At 40.4% G+C, this 16,452-nt stretch overlaps 1 protein-coding gene across 1 annotated transcript in view; it reads left to right on the top strand.

Annotated features, from left to right (window-relative positions):
* The window catches only part of SPAG17 (sperm associated antigen 17), a 198,100-nt gene that overhangs the window by 20,762 nt on the left and 160,886 nt on the right, over positions 1–16,452 (top strand). The window contains exon 2 of the mRNA XM_040998349.1: positions 16,038–16,178. Coding sequence (XP_040854283.1) covers positions 16,038–16,178 — 141 coding nt within the window. The remainder of the gene's footprint in view (positions 1–16,037; positions 16,179–16,452) is intronic.

Genomic DNA, 16,452 nt, shown 5'->3' with positions numbered 1-16,452 from the left:
AGGAAGGAATAAAGAAAGAGAGAGAGAAAGGAAGGAAGGAAGGAAGGAAGGAAGGAAGGAAGGAAGGAAGGAAGGAAGGAAGGAAGGAAGGAAGGAAGGAAGTGGAATGCAAAGGAATGCTGGCCTATGGGGCTGCATATATTTCTCTTTAGAGCTACTACCTTATAATTTTCCAGAAGAGGTATACCAATTTATATCATCATCAGTAGTGCAATGTGAATATGAATTATTTGTCAGTCTCTTAATTTCAGTTATTTTTAAAGCTGCAATATTTTTCTGTATCCTAAATTTGTTATAGTTAATTCCCCCAATTAAAATCCTTCCTTCCTCATGGTAAATGTAACTACAATTCTGTGACTCTTTCCAGCTACTCAGGTCTTTTTCTCATTTATGCCTAAAACTAAATACAACCTTAAAAGTATAAAGATACTCTGGTTTTATGGTTTCTATTTTATTCTTGCCTTTTCCTAGACATCGTGAGTAAATGTCTTTCAACAAAATTGCAGCACATAGAGGAAGCATTATCTGTTGAAACCTTCCTGTGCTGGAGAATCAACACCTCTAAACTTTTGACTGGTATTTGGATTATGTTCTCCTCCATCCATCCCTTTGTTCCTCCCATACTAAATCTCATTGTGACATACTGCTTACTCAAAAAGCTTTCTGACCTCTTGCAGTGTTCTCCTGTGCTCTCAGCACAGTGTTCTGACCACAGCATCTGCTAGCAAGGGCAGAGCAGGACAGGTGGAGAGGAAAGCTCATCGGCCTGTAGTCAGGACATTGCAAGACATTTTAAACAAGTGTCCCTGTCACAGATTTTAATTTCTATCTCCAGAACGAGAGAATAAAACAAAATGGCCACAAACTTCCCTTACAGCACTGAACCCTGAACTTTCAGATGTCTCTGTGTAATCCATTTTACATTTTACATAAAAGGAGTTAAATAAGATCCATACAAAGATAATCTCCATGGCTCCCTAGTGTTAGCACATTTCCATGCTCAAGTGCCTATTTAACCTTACCATTGTCTTTAAGCCAGTTCTCCAAAGTGACAAAGTATTTCCACTACTTCCATGGTAACTCAATATTTTGGGTACGGAATCTTGTAGAAGGCTTTGTAAATGTTTTAATAATTTTTATATGCTGGCTTTCCCTTGTCCTCACCCCCTCCCTCATTATTCTTACTGTTCATATCGAATTTTATGATACATGTGATTGTAATGCGTGGCCTTGAGTGACACAATGTAATAGTTTCTCAGGCAGCATATATTAAATAGAAATGGAAAAACCTTTTAAATGATCTAAGCATCAGTGGAAAAAACTATGTGATGCTATAGCATATACACAACTTCATGTATGTTAAGATAGTTCAAGGTCAACAATATTCAGGTCAACCACATCTGTAATCACATCAAATATTTAGGGTAATAAATAAGGATGAAATTGGTTTATTCACACATATTATTGTAGCTATAAAACCAAAGCATTTAAATGCTTGTTGTTTAGCTAATCATTCACCCCATAAATTTGGTACCAGCCTCAAAAACATTTTTTGGAGAAATGGTGTCCTACAGCTGTATTTTCAATCCTTACAATGAAAATAATTGTGAATATGTTCTGGTTCTCTTTGGAATGGAAGTACTTTTTCTCAGAAGGATACACTTAGATTTTATCAATTAATGATGCTGTGTTTTGGTGAAATTTTTGCTTAGTCTCTCTCACGGGCAATAATCAACAATCATGTCTAGGTAGCAAAAGTTCTGGGCACATGATATAGAATTTTGGGTCACATGATGCCTATATGGGAGCTGGACCACTGATTGTATCCTCATTAATTCCATCCTAAAAACAGCTGGGAAAATCAACTCACTGTTCATAGTACATGCCACAAAGAGTCACCTTCACCTATACATCAGTGGTTTCCCTGCATGTGCTCTCGGCTCTGTTGGAAGCGTCTCCTACATCGCTTCAGTATTACCTCTAGTTACTCTTTATTTTATAGGAAGCCTATAATTCAACAAAACCAAGAATATTAGCTGCCAGAGAGAGAAAAGTCTTCATAAGACTTGTGGACTTGGAGACTATGAAAGTTTTCAGTCAAATGAAAAATATAAAAACAGAAAACTGTTTGGCCTAGTGTTTTAATTCAGTCTGGTAGGAATGCCTTATGATGGGTTAGATTGGAAAAAGGGAGAGTTTGATTGTGACTTACTTATATGAATTTATGATGAATTCAGAAACATTACTTCCTCCCATGTTAAACTATAATCTTGTCTATATAGTACTTGGAGTATATAGAAAAGGGAAAGGTGGATCAGAGGGAAAAAAACAATACAGTTTTCCCATCATGTAGGAGTTTATAATCTGAGCAGGTGTGGTCCCCAGCGGTTACAAAATGTGGTCCCTAGATCAGAAGCATCGGAAGCCCAGTGATCTGGGATTTAATAAGCATGATTCTAATAACCAGTAAAATTAGATGCCCATTAATGTGATTTCCATGCAAGTACTGACAACAGAGTTATTTATTTTTGTTGACCCACCATACAGTTTTGTAAATATGGTGGTTTTTCTCTCCTTTCTCTTTCCTCCCTCCACATTCTCTTCCCCCAGCTCCCCTGGTATTATTCCCCAAGTGATCACAGTAGTATAAACTGCTAGTAAAAGTTATAAGATTAACTTTCTGCTATTTAATTGTATCATGACATGCTAGGCATGGATAGAGGTGGAAAATTTAGTGTCATGCTTTGTGCTCTATTTCCATGTTTCATAACAGGAGTTCTTCAGGAGTAGAGACATACACCATAACATAACTTTATTACCTAGTTGCTAATCTACGTTATACTGTTCATCTGTGAGTGTATATGTACGTACTAGGCAAGCAGAGAACACAGTTGGGCTGTGATGTTCAGTGAAATAGAAATAAAACAGAAATTTCACATGTAAGGAGGACAGTTCAGTAACAAAATTAGAGAAAGGCAGAGAATAATAATAATAATAAAAAAATTTGAGATACCACAATTATCAACTAACTAAATACTTACTACTCATTTTACACACATCCTTGTATCAATCCTGACAGAAAGTCCCAAAATATATTCTCACAGGCGTGAAGGAATTGAGGCTGAAAAATTTACACACAGCAATTTACCTGTGAAGTGTGAAGTTGTTGAAAAGAAGTTTTACTATATCGGAGGAGATTTTGTTATATTTAATGGATGTGAAGAGAAATGAAGCATTCAATTTTAGATATGCTTGACTTGGGATGGTAGGGGAACATCAAAGTGAGAATGTCAGGATAGAACCATAAATATAGACCCAAACTCAGTCTGTGTTGGAGACACAGGCTTGGGGAATGTTGGGAAAATGTTGAAGAAGTGTTAGAGGACATCGTGGGAGCATACATACAGAGAATAGATTCATATATACATATGTACGTATTGCAGAGAATGTATGTCAAGAGATTAAAAGAAGGTTGTGACATGAGTCTACATGGAAATCTTAAAGATCCTTCATTTGGAGACAGAAGAGGAGAGTCTGATGATCAGACAAGGAAGAGGGAAAAGAGTTTTTAAAATAAGAATAGGACAGGATGGTGTTTTAGAAGTCAAGGAAAAGAGCACAAAATTACTCACCAAAAGACAATTAGTGAGAACGGAGCAAGGCAACTGTATCTGGTAATAAGGACATTGGCCATGGTCTTCAAGGAGTACAGCTTCAATAATGTGGATGGTCCTGATGTTGAGGGAGAGGGTTGGAAGCAAGACTGTAGCAGGTAAGGACATTGTGGCTTATCTGGATGCAGGGTTTCAGGTGTAAGTCGCATGTCTGTGAGAAGTTGGTGATGCAGAAATGAGACCACATGGGAAATGGTCAATGTAGATACTACGATTATATGATAATGGGCTTGTATCTGTGAAGTAGGATTGAACAAAGTGGAAAAGATGGAAAACTGGAGAGGGAGAGATGGGAGAATTGAAGGAAAAGTTAGAAAAATAATTTTAGTACCAAAATCTCTTCCTCAGCCCAAGATAAACGAGCAAGTTCTTGAGAGTAATGTAGAGCCATACAGAGAGATAAAAATGTGCAAAAGGGAAGACATGTGTAAGGAGGAAAGGTTTGCTCTTCCCAGAGTGAGGCTACCGACTAGAGACAAAGTAGGCAAGTTGGAGACATGGGCAAATACATCTACCACTGTTGTGCTTCTTTTTCCCAAACATGTGCCCAAGAAGCTTTGCAAATAGGGAAAGATGGACTCTATCAGATCTCACATTATAGCTATTCATGTATACTTCTCCCTCTGTAGACAGTGGGTCCTTTGGGTTTCATAAATACTGAAAGGCGCATAAGGTAATGCAACATTTTCACCCTCATAAAACTTTTATTTTTCTGAAATGAACATGTAAAAAACAAAATAGAACACTTTGTCTTCAGCCCACCCTTGGTTCTGTTGCAGTTCTTTCTCTTCCTTCTTAGAAGTAAACACTAGGAAGAGTATAACACATATACTCTCTCAGTCTATGCATGTGTGTGTGTGTCCAGGAATAATATATATTATTGTGTATTACAGGCTTTCATTAGTGATTAATATTTACTCGGTGGATATTTTTGTTGAATGTGCTGCCTTAGAAATGGAGGGTATACTATAGCCACTTTAAGGTGTATAGCAGCCGGTTCTGTGTATAAACAAAAACTGAAATGTCAATGAAGTAATCACAGGATATGGTTAAGAATTTGCATGGTTTTAACATATTGATTATTCAATACCATGTCAATTAATTCCATAATGTTGTAAATTGTTGTTGATGATGTGCTGGGGCTTTCAATTAATCGGGATGATATTCTGCCAGCTCTAACTTTAGCCCAGAGATGGTCTCCCCAAGAAACAGTTGAATTTTATCTGTACAATAAGATACTGGACTCTATGCTTGTTATATGTTTGCAAAGAAAGAATCTGGACTTAATTTGTTCTGTAATACTACAACAAGGTGGAGGAATCCACCATGGGGAGAGGGTTTGGGGAGGGGTTGGGGGAATCCCGGAGCCTATGAAACTGTGTCACATAATGCAACATAACTAATTTAAAAAAAGAAAGAAAGAAAGAAAGAAATGGAGGAAAGAACTAGGAGAATGGATGGCTCAATATTATACTAACCAGTTCTTCAACTTGTCCTTTTTTTTAATTATTTAGTGTTATGTTTTGAAGTATAGCCATGTCAAGATACACAGATTTGGTTCACTTCCTTAATTGTTGTTATCTTATTCGTCTTTTATTCTCCATTTCTAGGGCAACAAGAGCACCATAGGTTCCTACACAACAAATATTAGTGAATAAGTCATGATAAAGAATATGATAGCAGAGGTAAACATGTTGTGTGGTGTCTTATAGTTAGAAAAACTTTTCACCCTGGTTTGTGCATGTTGCTTCAGACCTATGATAACACCTTATACCTATGTATTCCATCCTCAGTGCCCATTTCAATGTTTATAACTCCTCAGTAAGTATTAGTTGAGTGGATAAATAACCCTCTGCTTTAAATACTATTTTGCTAAGGTCTAGGTCTTTGAATACTTAAGTGTTTTCCCAATACCAGGTGGTTGGAATCAGGGCTAGCAATCAAATTTTCTGGTACTAAATCCAGTGTTCTTTTCGTTACACCATTGAAAGAACCATTGTAAGGACTTTATTAGTGGGATTTGATAGGGGAGGAATCATTATAATGAGTTACTGCCCTGATGTATCCAATAAATAGACTCCACGTACACGTGTAATTGGAGAAAATTAAGAACCATAACAAGATCTGGGCCTTGGAATTTATCATAATCACTGGCTGAAAATATTTGTCACGTGTTGCTTAATGGGAGTTTGTGCTGTAAAGGATATCTGAATTATGAGGACATGTAGGATTGCACACGAGAAGGAGAGAGCCGGAAGTGATTTCATTACGCTTACTGAGGTCACTGGAGACCGTCTAAATGCCTTTGACTACATCCACCCCTCTGCTTCTGACTTCAGCCACGCCTTCCCTCCAGACCCTCCCAACCCTGCAAGCACCGCCACCTCCACTATTACATCACCACCTCTACCACCGCGACCACTACCTCTTATCTGCCTCCTAGGCAAGTTTTTTTCTGCAAAAGCAACTGAGTGAGTGGATCTCAAGGAAACTCACAAGCATTTGAGGAAAAAACAATTTCAGGAAATTCTCCAGGCACCCACCCCCACACTCCAATCTGCCTTCCCACTATGGATGATTGATCTGATAGATGCTGTTGTCCTCTACTAACTTGTCTGTCTGGGGTCTTGACCCATTTCCCTTTCACTTTCCCAAACCAACTCATGAGTCTCAAGCAGCAGGAGAACTTTGACTTGCTGTACAGCCCTGCTCTGCTGAGGGGCATATCCTGTCTCTCTTAAGAAAAGCTGGGCGTGAAGACTAACATGGTTAAGCAGCCTTCACACATGGAGATTCAAAAACATTGCTTGCTGGCTTTCATTCTCTAATCTGTACAGATTGTTACTCAAAGTCTTATGGCCTTTTACATCATACACATCTGATCACATTTATTTAAGAAATATTTGTTGAACTGACCTACTAATCATTTTTGTTTGTTTTTGTTGTTTTTTTTTTGTTGTTGTTGTTGTTGCTTGTTGTTAAATTGAGACAGGACACATATTCCCTAACACTCTACCTGTCAAGGCATAGCCTCGTGGTTTTTCTGACATAACTACTGGCGGAGTTGTGAGAGAGACCCACTCCAGTATCATTCCTCATTAGTGCAGCACAAACCGCTCTCTCACAGATTTGGCACTGGCTTGGTCATCTCACACCGTTATATGGAGACCATATGTTCAGATATAAAAATCTCATAAGACGAAGAAGTGTTCCTTCTTGCAGGTATTACAAGCAATATAGGGAATATAATATTGTCATTTCTTGGAATTTGCAGTAGAGTAGTCTAGTTTTCATCAGAAGTCTTGTCCTTTTGTGCAGGAAAGTTGCCTTGGGTATTTTGCCGTCACTCAAGAGGGATGAAACAATCAAGCTCTGTTGGCGGCCTTGTTGGAAACAAAGGATAAGTGAGAATCCTTGCATTAACTGCAAGAAAATGAGCTGGTCCTGAGACTTAATTGCCCCAGCCATAGCACACAGCACCATGACCTGAAATTTCTCACTGGAAAGACAACCAGATAGGTTGTTTTGTTTCTTCCATGGAACCCCAGCTCCAAGACAAATCAAATTAATGGAATATACCACAATGCTTAGTCAATAAACAGCATTCACATTAGGAAAAGAAAAGTGGAAAGCTAAAGGGGAAGAGAAGTTATAATAAAGAACTAATATTGACTCTTAGAAATATATTTCAGCTTCCCATGTGGAAGACAACGACAACACTGCGGGAACGTAAGGAAAGTCAAAAAGGGACTCGCATCTGAGGAAGTAGTTGATGAAAGGTTGTAGCCTTTAATACGTGATGATGAAAGGAGATCTCCTTTCTTCGGAAAGAGTCCCTGATTCCAATTTTACATTTGCGGGGCAATTAGCAGGACTCCTCTTGGCTTCCCTTGGTCTCCTCCGTTAGAAGAATGCCTCTGATATGTAATATTTTCTTGCAACCCCAAAGAAGCTTGTTTCCTTTTGAGGTTTGCCTTACTTTTTATGTTCTGAAGTTCATTTTGGACCTCAGATTTTGCTCCAAGCAATAAAACCGGTTGGATTGTACTAACATAATGGAGCCGTAATTTTAGCCAACTGTTGGGGGTGGGGAGATAGTTAAGGTGTGTAGTGGTTTCTGTGGTTTCTCTGTGGAGTAGAATTCCCTGCAAAGCTTTTCCATGTGGTGTTTTAATAGCTGTCTTAAAACTCTCTGATGCATGGAACAAAACTGAATTAGGCTCATGGGCTAGATTGGTGGATGGGCCTCGGACTTTGAAAAGCGAAAGAAAAACAATCAAACAGCCTGAGCCAGGGCTAACTCATCCCACAAAGAACCTCAGGACATATCCCAAACCCAAATTACAGAAGCAATTAACCTCCTTTAACCCAGTTCTCCAGAATGTTCTATGGTCAACCAGAGTATTTCCCTTGATGCATGAGCATTTTACCTTTGCATGACATACCCCAGGTATGTTCACGCACTAAGTCCCCACAGCAACCTTCCAAAGATTGTCTTCTTGACCCATTTTCTTTGAAAAAACTGAGGTCACACAGATAAGTCTGGGTCATTTGGCTAAAAAATTACAGAACATGACACCGCTTCAAACTTCTACATATTTGTACACCAGGGCATGAAAAGGTTTAGTTAGTGATCATGTTTTGTATTTATGAAGACAAAGACAACCAGCCAGATAGTGGACATGCACACACAGTAAAGCTGTTGGTAGACCCTGGGGTTCTGACCAGTGAATACAGCACACGCACAGTGCTGTCAACACACCAAGAGAACAAGCCCTTTCTCTAACCCGAATGCTCAGTGGCTCAGAGCTGTGGTTCCTCACAAAGCACCGAATGCGGCTGATAAAATGCCACAGACTCAGTTGGCCTTCTTACACTAACCATGTGCAAAAATTCTCTTTAGTGTGTGGTTTTGGCTGCCAAGTTCAAGAAGTATTTATTGGATACTACTATATGGCAGGCACATGGACAAAGCAGGAAGTTGTCTGAGTGGAGCCTTTTCTTCTGGCCCAGTGTACCACCTGGAAGACCACCCATTATTCCCAGAAGGTCTCTTTGAGCTTGGCTAAGAGTCTCTAGCATTTCTTTTAGAAAAGGCTAGTAGCCTTAAAGTAAATAGATACCTGTAGTTAGTTGTAAGGACTAAAGCCTTGTGATATAATTATCTAGCTAATTAGCAAAATCAGTTATTAAGATGTTATGATGGTGGCCGGAGTTATAGTGCCGTGCGTTAAATCCACTCCTCGCAAAGCTGGCAACCCATTTCAGACCACTGATTTGAGCCCTGGCCATTGCACTTCCCATCCAGCTTCCTGCTAACACAGTTTGGGAAGGCGTAAGAACATGGCTCAAGCACTTGAGTCCCTCCGCGTGGGAGGCCTGCATGGCTCCCAGCTTTGTCCCAGCCCAGCTCTTGCTGGTGCAGCAGTCGTTTAAGGAGTGAATCAGTAAACAGAATACCTCTCTTCTTTCTGTCTCTCCCTCACTCTCTCTAGCTCTGCCTTTCCAATAAATGAATACACAAATAAATCTTCAGAAAGAAAAGAAGTCCTGAGATGATGATGTAAGTTGTTCTGTCTGGGAAAAGGGACCTTGTGGATGCAGAATATTGCCGTAGGTCAGGGAGCCTATCCTCAAGCTGTCAAAACTAAATGTCAGTTCTCTTCCTTTTTTTTTTTTTTTCCATTTTAAACACTAGCCCCATGAGGCAACTGTGCATTAGGTCTGGATCCACAAAATTAACAAGATTAATATTTGCAGTTTGACCAGCAAACAACGGATCCATTTTCACATTTTCAGCCATGTCAGCAAGTCCTCAATGGTAATAAGAATTCGTCTGATGCTGCTTCTTCCCCAGTCCTCTGCATGGCTGTTGCAGAGCTCATCATTCCCTTAGTCACCCAGTGATCAAAACCCAACGCTCAAAGTCTTCACATTGGACTCCACTTGATGTGGGTTTTTGGTTTTGGTTTTGTTTTGTTTTTATAGTTGGTGATGGATTAATGTCTCTGACAAACTTGCACAGGGCACAAACATGACTTAAAAATGCCTCCCACTCCATTCCCACATGTACTCCCATAGCTAAAAAAAAAAAAAGTAGAAAAGAAAAAAAAACTGTCTACCTGTACAATTTTAAGCAGCATACGTTCATGATTTTGATCCTTTTCCAGGGACCTAAAATATTTCAGAAACAAGGTCATTATTATCAAAGAGAAAACAATTTTACAAACTGTCATTTCCTTTTTTTTTTTTTTTCCCAGTGCAACTGTTGCTATTCTGGGCTTGTTTTTGCTTTGCTTTCAGTCTTGTGTCTGCCCATAAATCCTTTGCATTTGAAGCAGACTAATAAGTAACCAAACAGAAGCCCCCCAAAATAATCTCTGTGGTAATGGCTATGGTTATAGCTAGGGACCACCTTCCCAAGAGATAAATAGTGTCATTGTCTTCAACTGTTCATGAGGCACAGAGAAGCTCAGTAATTTGCTCTAGGATTCACAGCTTGTCCACTGAGATTTTAACCGAGGCAGTGTGCCTACTGAGCTCAGGCTTTTCCATTACAATGCTACAATGGCCTGTTCTTTTCCAAGAGGCCAACAAAGTGTAAGGGAACCTTGTCACATGTGGACAGAGGGTTCCTGGGGATCCCTCACAGCAGTGATGACTCAGTCACCAGTCACTGGAGTAGAGCCATACAGGAAAGCGGAGCCCTGGCGTTAATAGCTGCTGCTCCTCCCCTGGCACCTGTTTGAGCTAACTCTTTAGGATGGTACTTAAGGCTGAGTTACCCCTGAGGCAGCATCAGCAGATATTCAGCCATCTGTTATTGAGTGTGTATCTACAATGGAGGCAGAGGGGGAATAAGCCTTGATTCACAGCATTTATCTTCGCCTTACATGCTGTTGGCCATGGAGTATATCAAGTTTTGAAGGCAACCACTGAGTGGAGTTTGTGAAAGCTGTGGGCACGGGGTGCCAGCTCATCACATTCAGTGGAATGGGGTGGAACAGACAGACACGGTAGGTGACAGATCTGCATTCCTGATCCAATGTGGGATGCAGACATTCATACTCTGTGCTGCCCCCCTTGGTTTTTTCCCTCCCCATCCCACTTGTTATCCTCTGGCCATGAATGACGCTTGAAAGAATTGCAAAGGCACCTTAAGAAAATAAGCCCAGCACATGCAGCCTGTAGGTGGAGGGGAACAGAGAGATCAGCAGGTTCCTATTTAACGGGAAATGAGAGTGAGCAGGAAGGAGGAAAAGTGGGCAATAGGGATTGTTCGCAATGAACGCATGTTTCTATGTGAGTGTTTGAGGATTTTTTTCTGGAGAAGTTACCCTCTCCCTGGAGGATCAGGTTGTTTGAGTCATTCCTGGGAAACTTGTCTTAGCTGAGGAATGACCACAGGGCCTGATTCCCCAGACAAACTCTTGTTACTGACCCCTGCTACAAACCATGTTTGATCAGGTGAGATATGTTCTCCTCCTTCAGCACTCAGGGCTGACTACAAAATGCACGGCAGTTTCCTTCTGATCCTGAGGGTCAGACCCCTCTGTGGCAAGTGTGCTCTTGTTGCTTTAAAATATTAACAGAAATGTATGGATAGGATCCTGCCCTGTTTGCTCGCGGGCACCAAAGGATGTAAAAGCATGTAAAATATAATTTCTGACCTAAAGAGCTTCTAGCTGAGAAAGCATGGCAGCCATACGAACAATTCCTAAATAAGAAGTAACAGCATCGTGGTAATATGCCAGACCAGAGTACGTCTGATACATCGGAGAAATGCATAGCTGGGGAAGAATACACAGCAAATACTTGTGTAGTAGAGAGAGCAGAAGAGCACAGCCTGGTCATTTACATCGTCCTTGCTTATTAGATAACAACTTGAGACCATTATTTAACCTATATGTTCAACTCACTTTACAGTAAGAACCTTTTTAAAAAAATAAATACAATTGTAGCAGCCAGTTCTATGTAATAAAAATATTTCTTCTGCTGGCCAAAAGCCCATAATAACACTCCTTTTGCTGATGGAGATCCAAGACTCCTTTTGAAGGAAAAAAAAAAAAACCCCAGTATGAGAAAGACATTCACAAATCCCTGTCCATTTGGCAGTAAATCTACTTAACAAAAAGGCTATCCTTTCAGCAGAGTATTGACATAAAGTACAGGTTTGCGTATCTGTACAACATTAGCCAGTTCTTAATAAAATCTGACTCTTTAAATGTTGCACTGATTTTACTTGGACTTTTATGCATATTATAATGAAGGCTCTGATCATTGCTGGTTCATAAAGCTTATTCCGCATTGATCAGCCCTGGGTAGAGGAGTGGCTCGTCCAGGACCACACACCTGCCATACTAACGAAGGAAACAGGAGACAGTGTACGTGTCCTGCCTTTTTTTTTTTCCCCCATATTAGCTTAGATTAGTTGTGCTTAGATAGAAGAGAACAATCACACTCCCATTGTCCAAAGTCTGCTTTTCACTTGTTTGGACAGGGTTTTCATAATTGTATTAGAATACGGGAATGCCTTAAGTAAAGTTTGGGAAATTTGCAATATACGAAGGGAAAATAGTTATAACTCTACTCCGTGTCTCTAGGACGGTATGCTTGTGTGAGAGAGAGCCAGATTCTCCACATTTACATAAATACTTTCTAGCCTTGGGAGACTCATATGTAAATGTTTGGGTTAAGACGCCCTCCTGCCAGGCTTCAAATTAGGTGAGACTAGTAAAGTAAATAAAAGGTAATGGATTGTGTCCATATATGACTTCATTCCATCTTCTCAGTGACTTTATCAGTACCTAGTAGGGGGCAAGGCTCAGCAGTAATCATGTGTCCTGTGCGCCTGCAGGTAGCAGCTAACTTTGTTTCCTAAGGTGTTTGAGGTGCACCAGACCAAAACTCTTTTCTTTTGCCATTCAGTGCAGTCTTTCTCAAATGATTCATGTTTACTCTCAGTCAGTTCATGCTGTTAATTATATCCAACCTTGTTTTTTTTTTTTGAGTTTTATTTATTTAATTGAAAGGTAGAGTGACACAGTGAGATGGAAAGATGAATAGAAGGAGAAAGAGAGCGCTTTCATCCGCTGGTCTACTTCCCCCAAAAGGGCTGCACTAGCCAAAGCTTGGCCAGGTCAAAGACAACAGTCAGGATGCCACCAGGGTCTACCACACGGGTGACAGCAGCTCAAGTGCTGGAGCCATAATCTGCTGCCTTCCCAGAAACCTCATCAGGAAACTGGAGCAAAGAGCTGGACCAGGGTGTGAGACGCCAGCATCACAAGAAGCTGTGCCACAGCCTTCACTTCACACCCAAACGTCTTAAACAAGCTCACCCACAGGTAGATGTTCTCCAGGACTTGCGGGGTATACAGCTGATCAGGTCTCTCGGGTAACCTGAACAATATTTGCTTTTCCTACACTAAATTTCTCTTAACTTCCCCTCCAAGAACCTGGATTCAAATACGTGGGCTAGATGACTTGGATACTGGAGAAAAGGATGAGTCTAACAGTATTAACAAATCTAATTTGTGCCCTATTTCTTCCAAAACAATTTTCTACTTCTAAAACTGCTGCCAGTTGGTAGACTTCTAGAATCTGTTACCCAGGAAAACTACGATTCAGGAAGTACATTTACAGCACATTCTTTATTAGACTACCATTAGACCAGAGAAATGACTTGTTTGAGTCATTTCCTATCACCTGGCTGCCCCCTGCTGCATCACATAGGGAGTGCACCCTGCATTACGGGCCTTCTCCATTTGTTTCTTTTCTCATGCACCCATCTCCTTGCCATGCTGTCTAGTGATGTGATTAGACACAAAATCTTAACTCTGACCAAGTGTTCCCTCCATGGATCTTACTTTGCTAAACAGATCAAATTTCTTGAGCAGGTGTTTGGTGGACAAGCTAGAGTAGCTGAGAAAATCGGGCCAAGCGAGACTCTTAAAAATGGAGAAACACAGCCTGCCTGCCAGAGAACTCAACACACCTGGCCTGTGCTTGGTCGTGTGAACTGCCTCAAGGTCACCTTGGCAGTTCTAGAAGTTTAAGTCACGTGCTATAACCTGGAGGAACAGTCATGTTCGGACACACCCTGGACCAAAGGAATACACGCACTGTGCTTTGAGGGAGATAACTTTGGGGAATTTCTTTAACCTCATCGGTCTTTTGTCAGATCATCTTTTGAGTGAACTTACTTTTTAATGATCTAACGCACACAATATTTTTTGAAATATGGTAATAAACCTTTATCTGTCACTACTGCTGAAGTTTAAGAACTGTGGAAAGGTAGTCTGTCCTCCAATACTTTGTTCTCAAAACTTCTGAAACAATCACAGAATTGCAAGTCTTACAGGAAGTCGGCCTGAGGTTCTTTCAAAATTATCCTGGATGAGTTTCAACTTTGTTGAACCCTGTCTTTTCTATCTACAAAGTATTAACGCAACTATTTCATAAGGCTACTCAGTGAGTCACTAGCACCACATACTCCTGGCACATGGTCGATCCACAGGAATTGTTCCTCCTCCTTCTTCTCTCCCTCTTTTTGTTTAAAAAGGTGAACGCGCCTTTGACACCAGATGCTAATGCACAAGTAGAGGATGTACTGCAATGCCCTGGTGAGGAATCGACCTGGACTGTTTCTTGCCATACATAGAGGCAAGGGTGGGAGGAGGGGGTAGAGGTGTTTGTCAAAGACCTCAATATGGAGAAGTATAGCTGCTAGGAACTGCAAGCAGTGCCTGTCCCAAACCATGTGCACTTTATTGTGAGAATGAAAGAGATTTTTTTTCCTCCCTTATTGAACACCGGAGTTGTAGCTTGGACCAGGGAAGCAGATACAAGACAAGAAAGGTATCTATTGCAGAAAGGGTCATATTGTGGTAATGAGGTCTTTTTTTTCTTCTTCCTCCTAACACATTCTAAATAGCACACAAATTGCTTAGATTCAAAATACTTTAAACAATACATTCTCAGTCTTGCTGTGTGAACCAACAGTCAAAAGGAATGTTGTCAACTCAGTGTGTCAGCAAAAGCTGCCTCTACCTGCATAGATGTATATGAATGCATATGCACACGGTTTATGGGTAAAACACAGATATTTTATGTTTCTACATGTGGTTCTGTTTTGGAAATGTCACTGAAAATTGAGTGAGTTCTTGTTAGGCAATTTGTAAGTTTCGAGGGAGAGAAACAAGCAGAACTGAAGGACAATCACAATTTGATTGTAAGAAATAATTGGCTCTAGGTCTCCTCTCCCACCTATACCCTAGATCTGTCAGCAAGCTGATTATGAACTGGATGCAAACCAGAGGGAACCACATACAAGCATGCATTTCATTAAATTTCCATGACCTTTTCAAATCTTCTTAGGTATTGTTTTGGCATCTCCTAAGAAGGAGTTTGACTCTGAATCAGCTCTCCAGGGAGGACATAGAGGATAGCTTAGAAATTACCTTGTGCAACCCATCTGTTTTATAAACAGGGAAGCTAAGCTTCAGAGAGACCACTTGGCTAGAGAGCCCTCCTTCATTGCTGCCTCTCTTTCCTAATGTCTTTATGGTGTTGGCTGTTCAAAAGCACAAGCCTTGACCTGCTGCTGTTAGCCAGTTGTCAGTGCTACACAGTGCGCTCCATGCAGGATACCCTTTAGAGAATTTCTGATACTCCACAGAAATTAGGATTATTATGAACAGAGAGGAGGACAATACAGAATGGGATTTTCCTTTATAGCTCATTTATCTAATCACTGTGATGCAAAATCTCAGGTAGGTAGCATAAGCTTTGTTAGACATGAAGTGGACCCATCTGAGACTTAGAAATGAAATCCTTAAGAGAAAAAAAAAATCAGATTCTCACAGTACAACTCATGCAAGCTTACCAAACATGTAACAATCATTTTTTGAGCACCTTCTATATTTCCAGAATGGTTTAGAGTCATAAGTCTCACCACAGAATGAAACAGTAGTTTTTGTTTTCAAGCCTGTGTCTTAACGTATACTTGTGATACAAGAATGAGCTGTTGCTTTCCAACACCAAATTATTCTTAGAATACACTCTGGTGAAAGTGGTGGATCATGTTTTTTCTTTGTTTGTTTTATTTTTTTAATTGTTTTCCTTAAAGTAAAAACTCTAGTTTCTCAAAAAAACTGGGGTTTTTTTTTGGATCAAGTTGCTTGAAATTTGGCACAATACTGCCGCCTTGAGGTTCTCTCCATTAGAGGCGCTCACCCTGTGTGGAGAGTGACGTTGTATGGGAGGATTGCATAGGGTTGTATAGGATTCTCGGTGATACCCTTTGACACCAGATGGCTGGGTCAAGAACACTCAGTCTCTTCCCTTCTGATTGTGTGGCAGAACGATTGGAAAGGCTCCATCGCTTTCGTGGTTGGGAACCAGACCGAGGATGAGCTTCTCATCCAAGCCCTCACGCTCGCTGTGCAGGCCCCTCAACGCAAACTTTTCAGCATCGTATTGTGGCAAGATATCCTCCAGCAGGTACCTGTCCTTCCCAACCCAAACCCCCTGTTTCACTTAAATTTTGTTGACTCAAAATAGCAGGATACAATAATAAACTACGTAAAACTCTCTCACTCTCAAGGTGTTTTTATATCTCACTCTCAAGGTGTTCTAAAGAAATACGTAGCTAGATTGAGTTGGAAATTTTTAACCTGCAAGAATTAATCTGTGTTCATCAGCATTTCCCACTAACCATTCGTTCATATGACAAAAAAAAAAAAATTCCGGGGCCATAACCAGACACCACCGTATT

The sequence above is a fragment of the Ochotona curzoniae genome, unplaced genomic scaffold (genome assembly GCF_017591425.1).
Source record: "Ochotona curzoniae isolate NIBS_2020 unplaced genomic scaffold, NIBS_Ocur_1.0 scaffold_1037, whole genome shotgun sequence".
Taxonomy (NCBI): Eukaryota; Metazoa; Chordata; class Mammalia; order Lagomorpha; family Ochotonidae; genus Ochotona; species Ochotona curzoniae.
The sequence above is the reverse complement of the archived record's forward strand: the minus strand, read 5'-3'. Positions and strand labels throughout refer to the sequence as shown.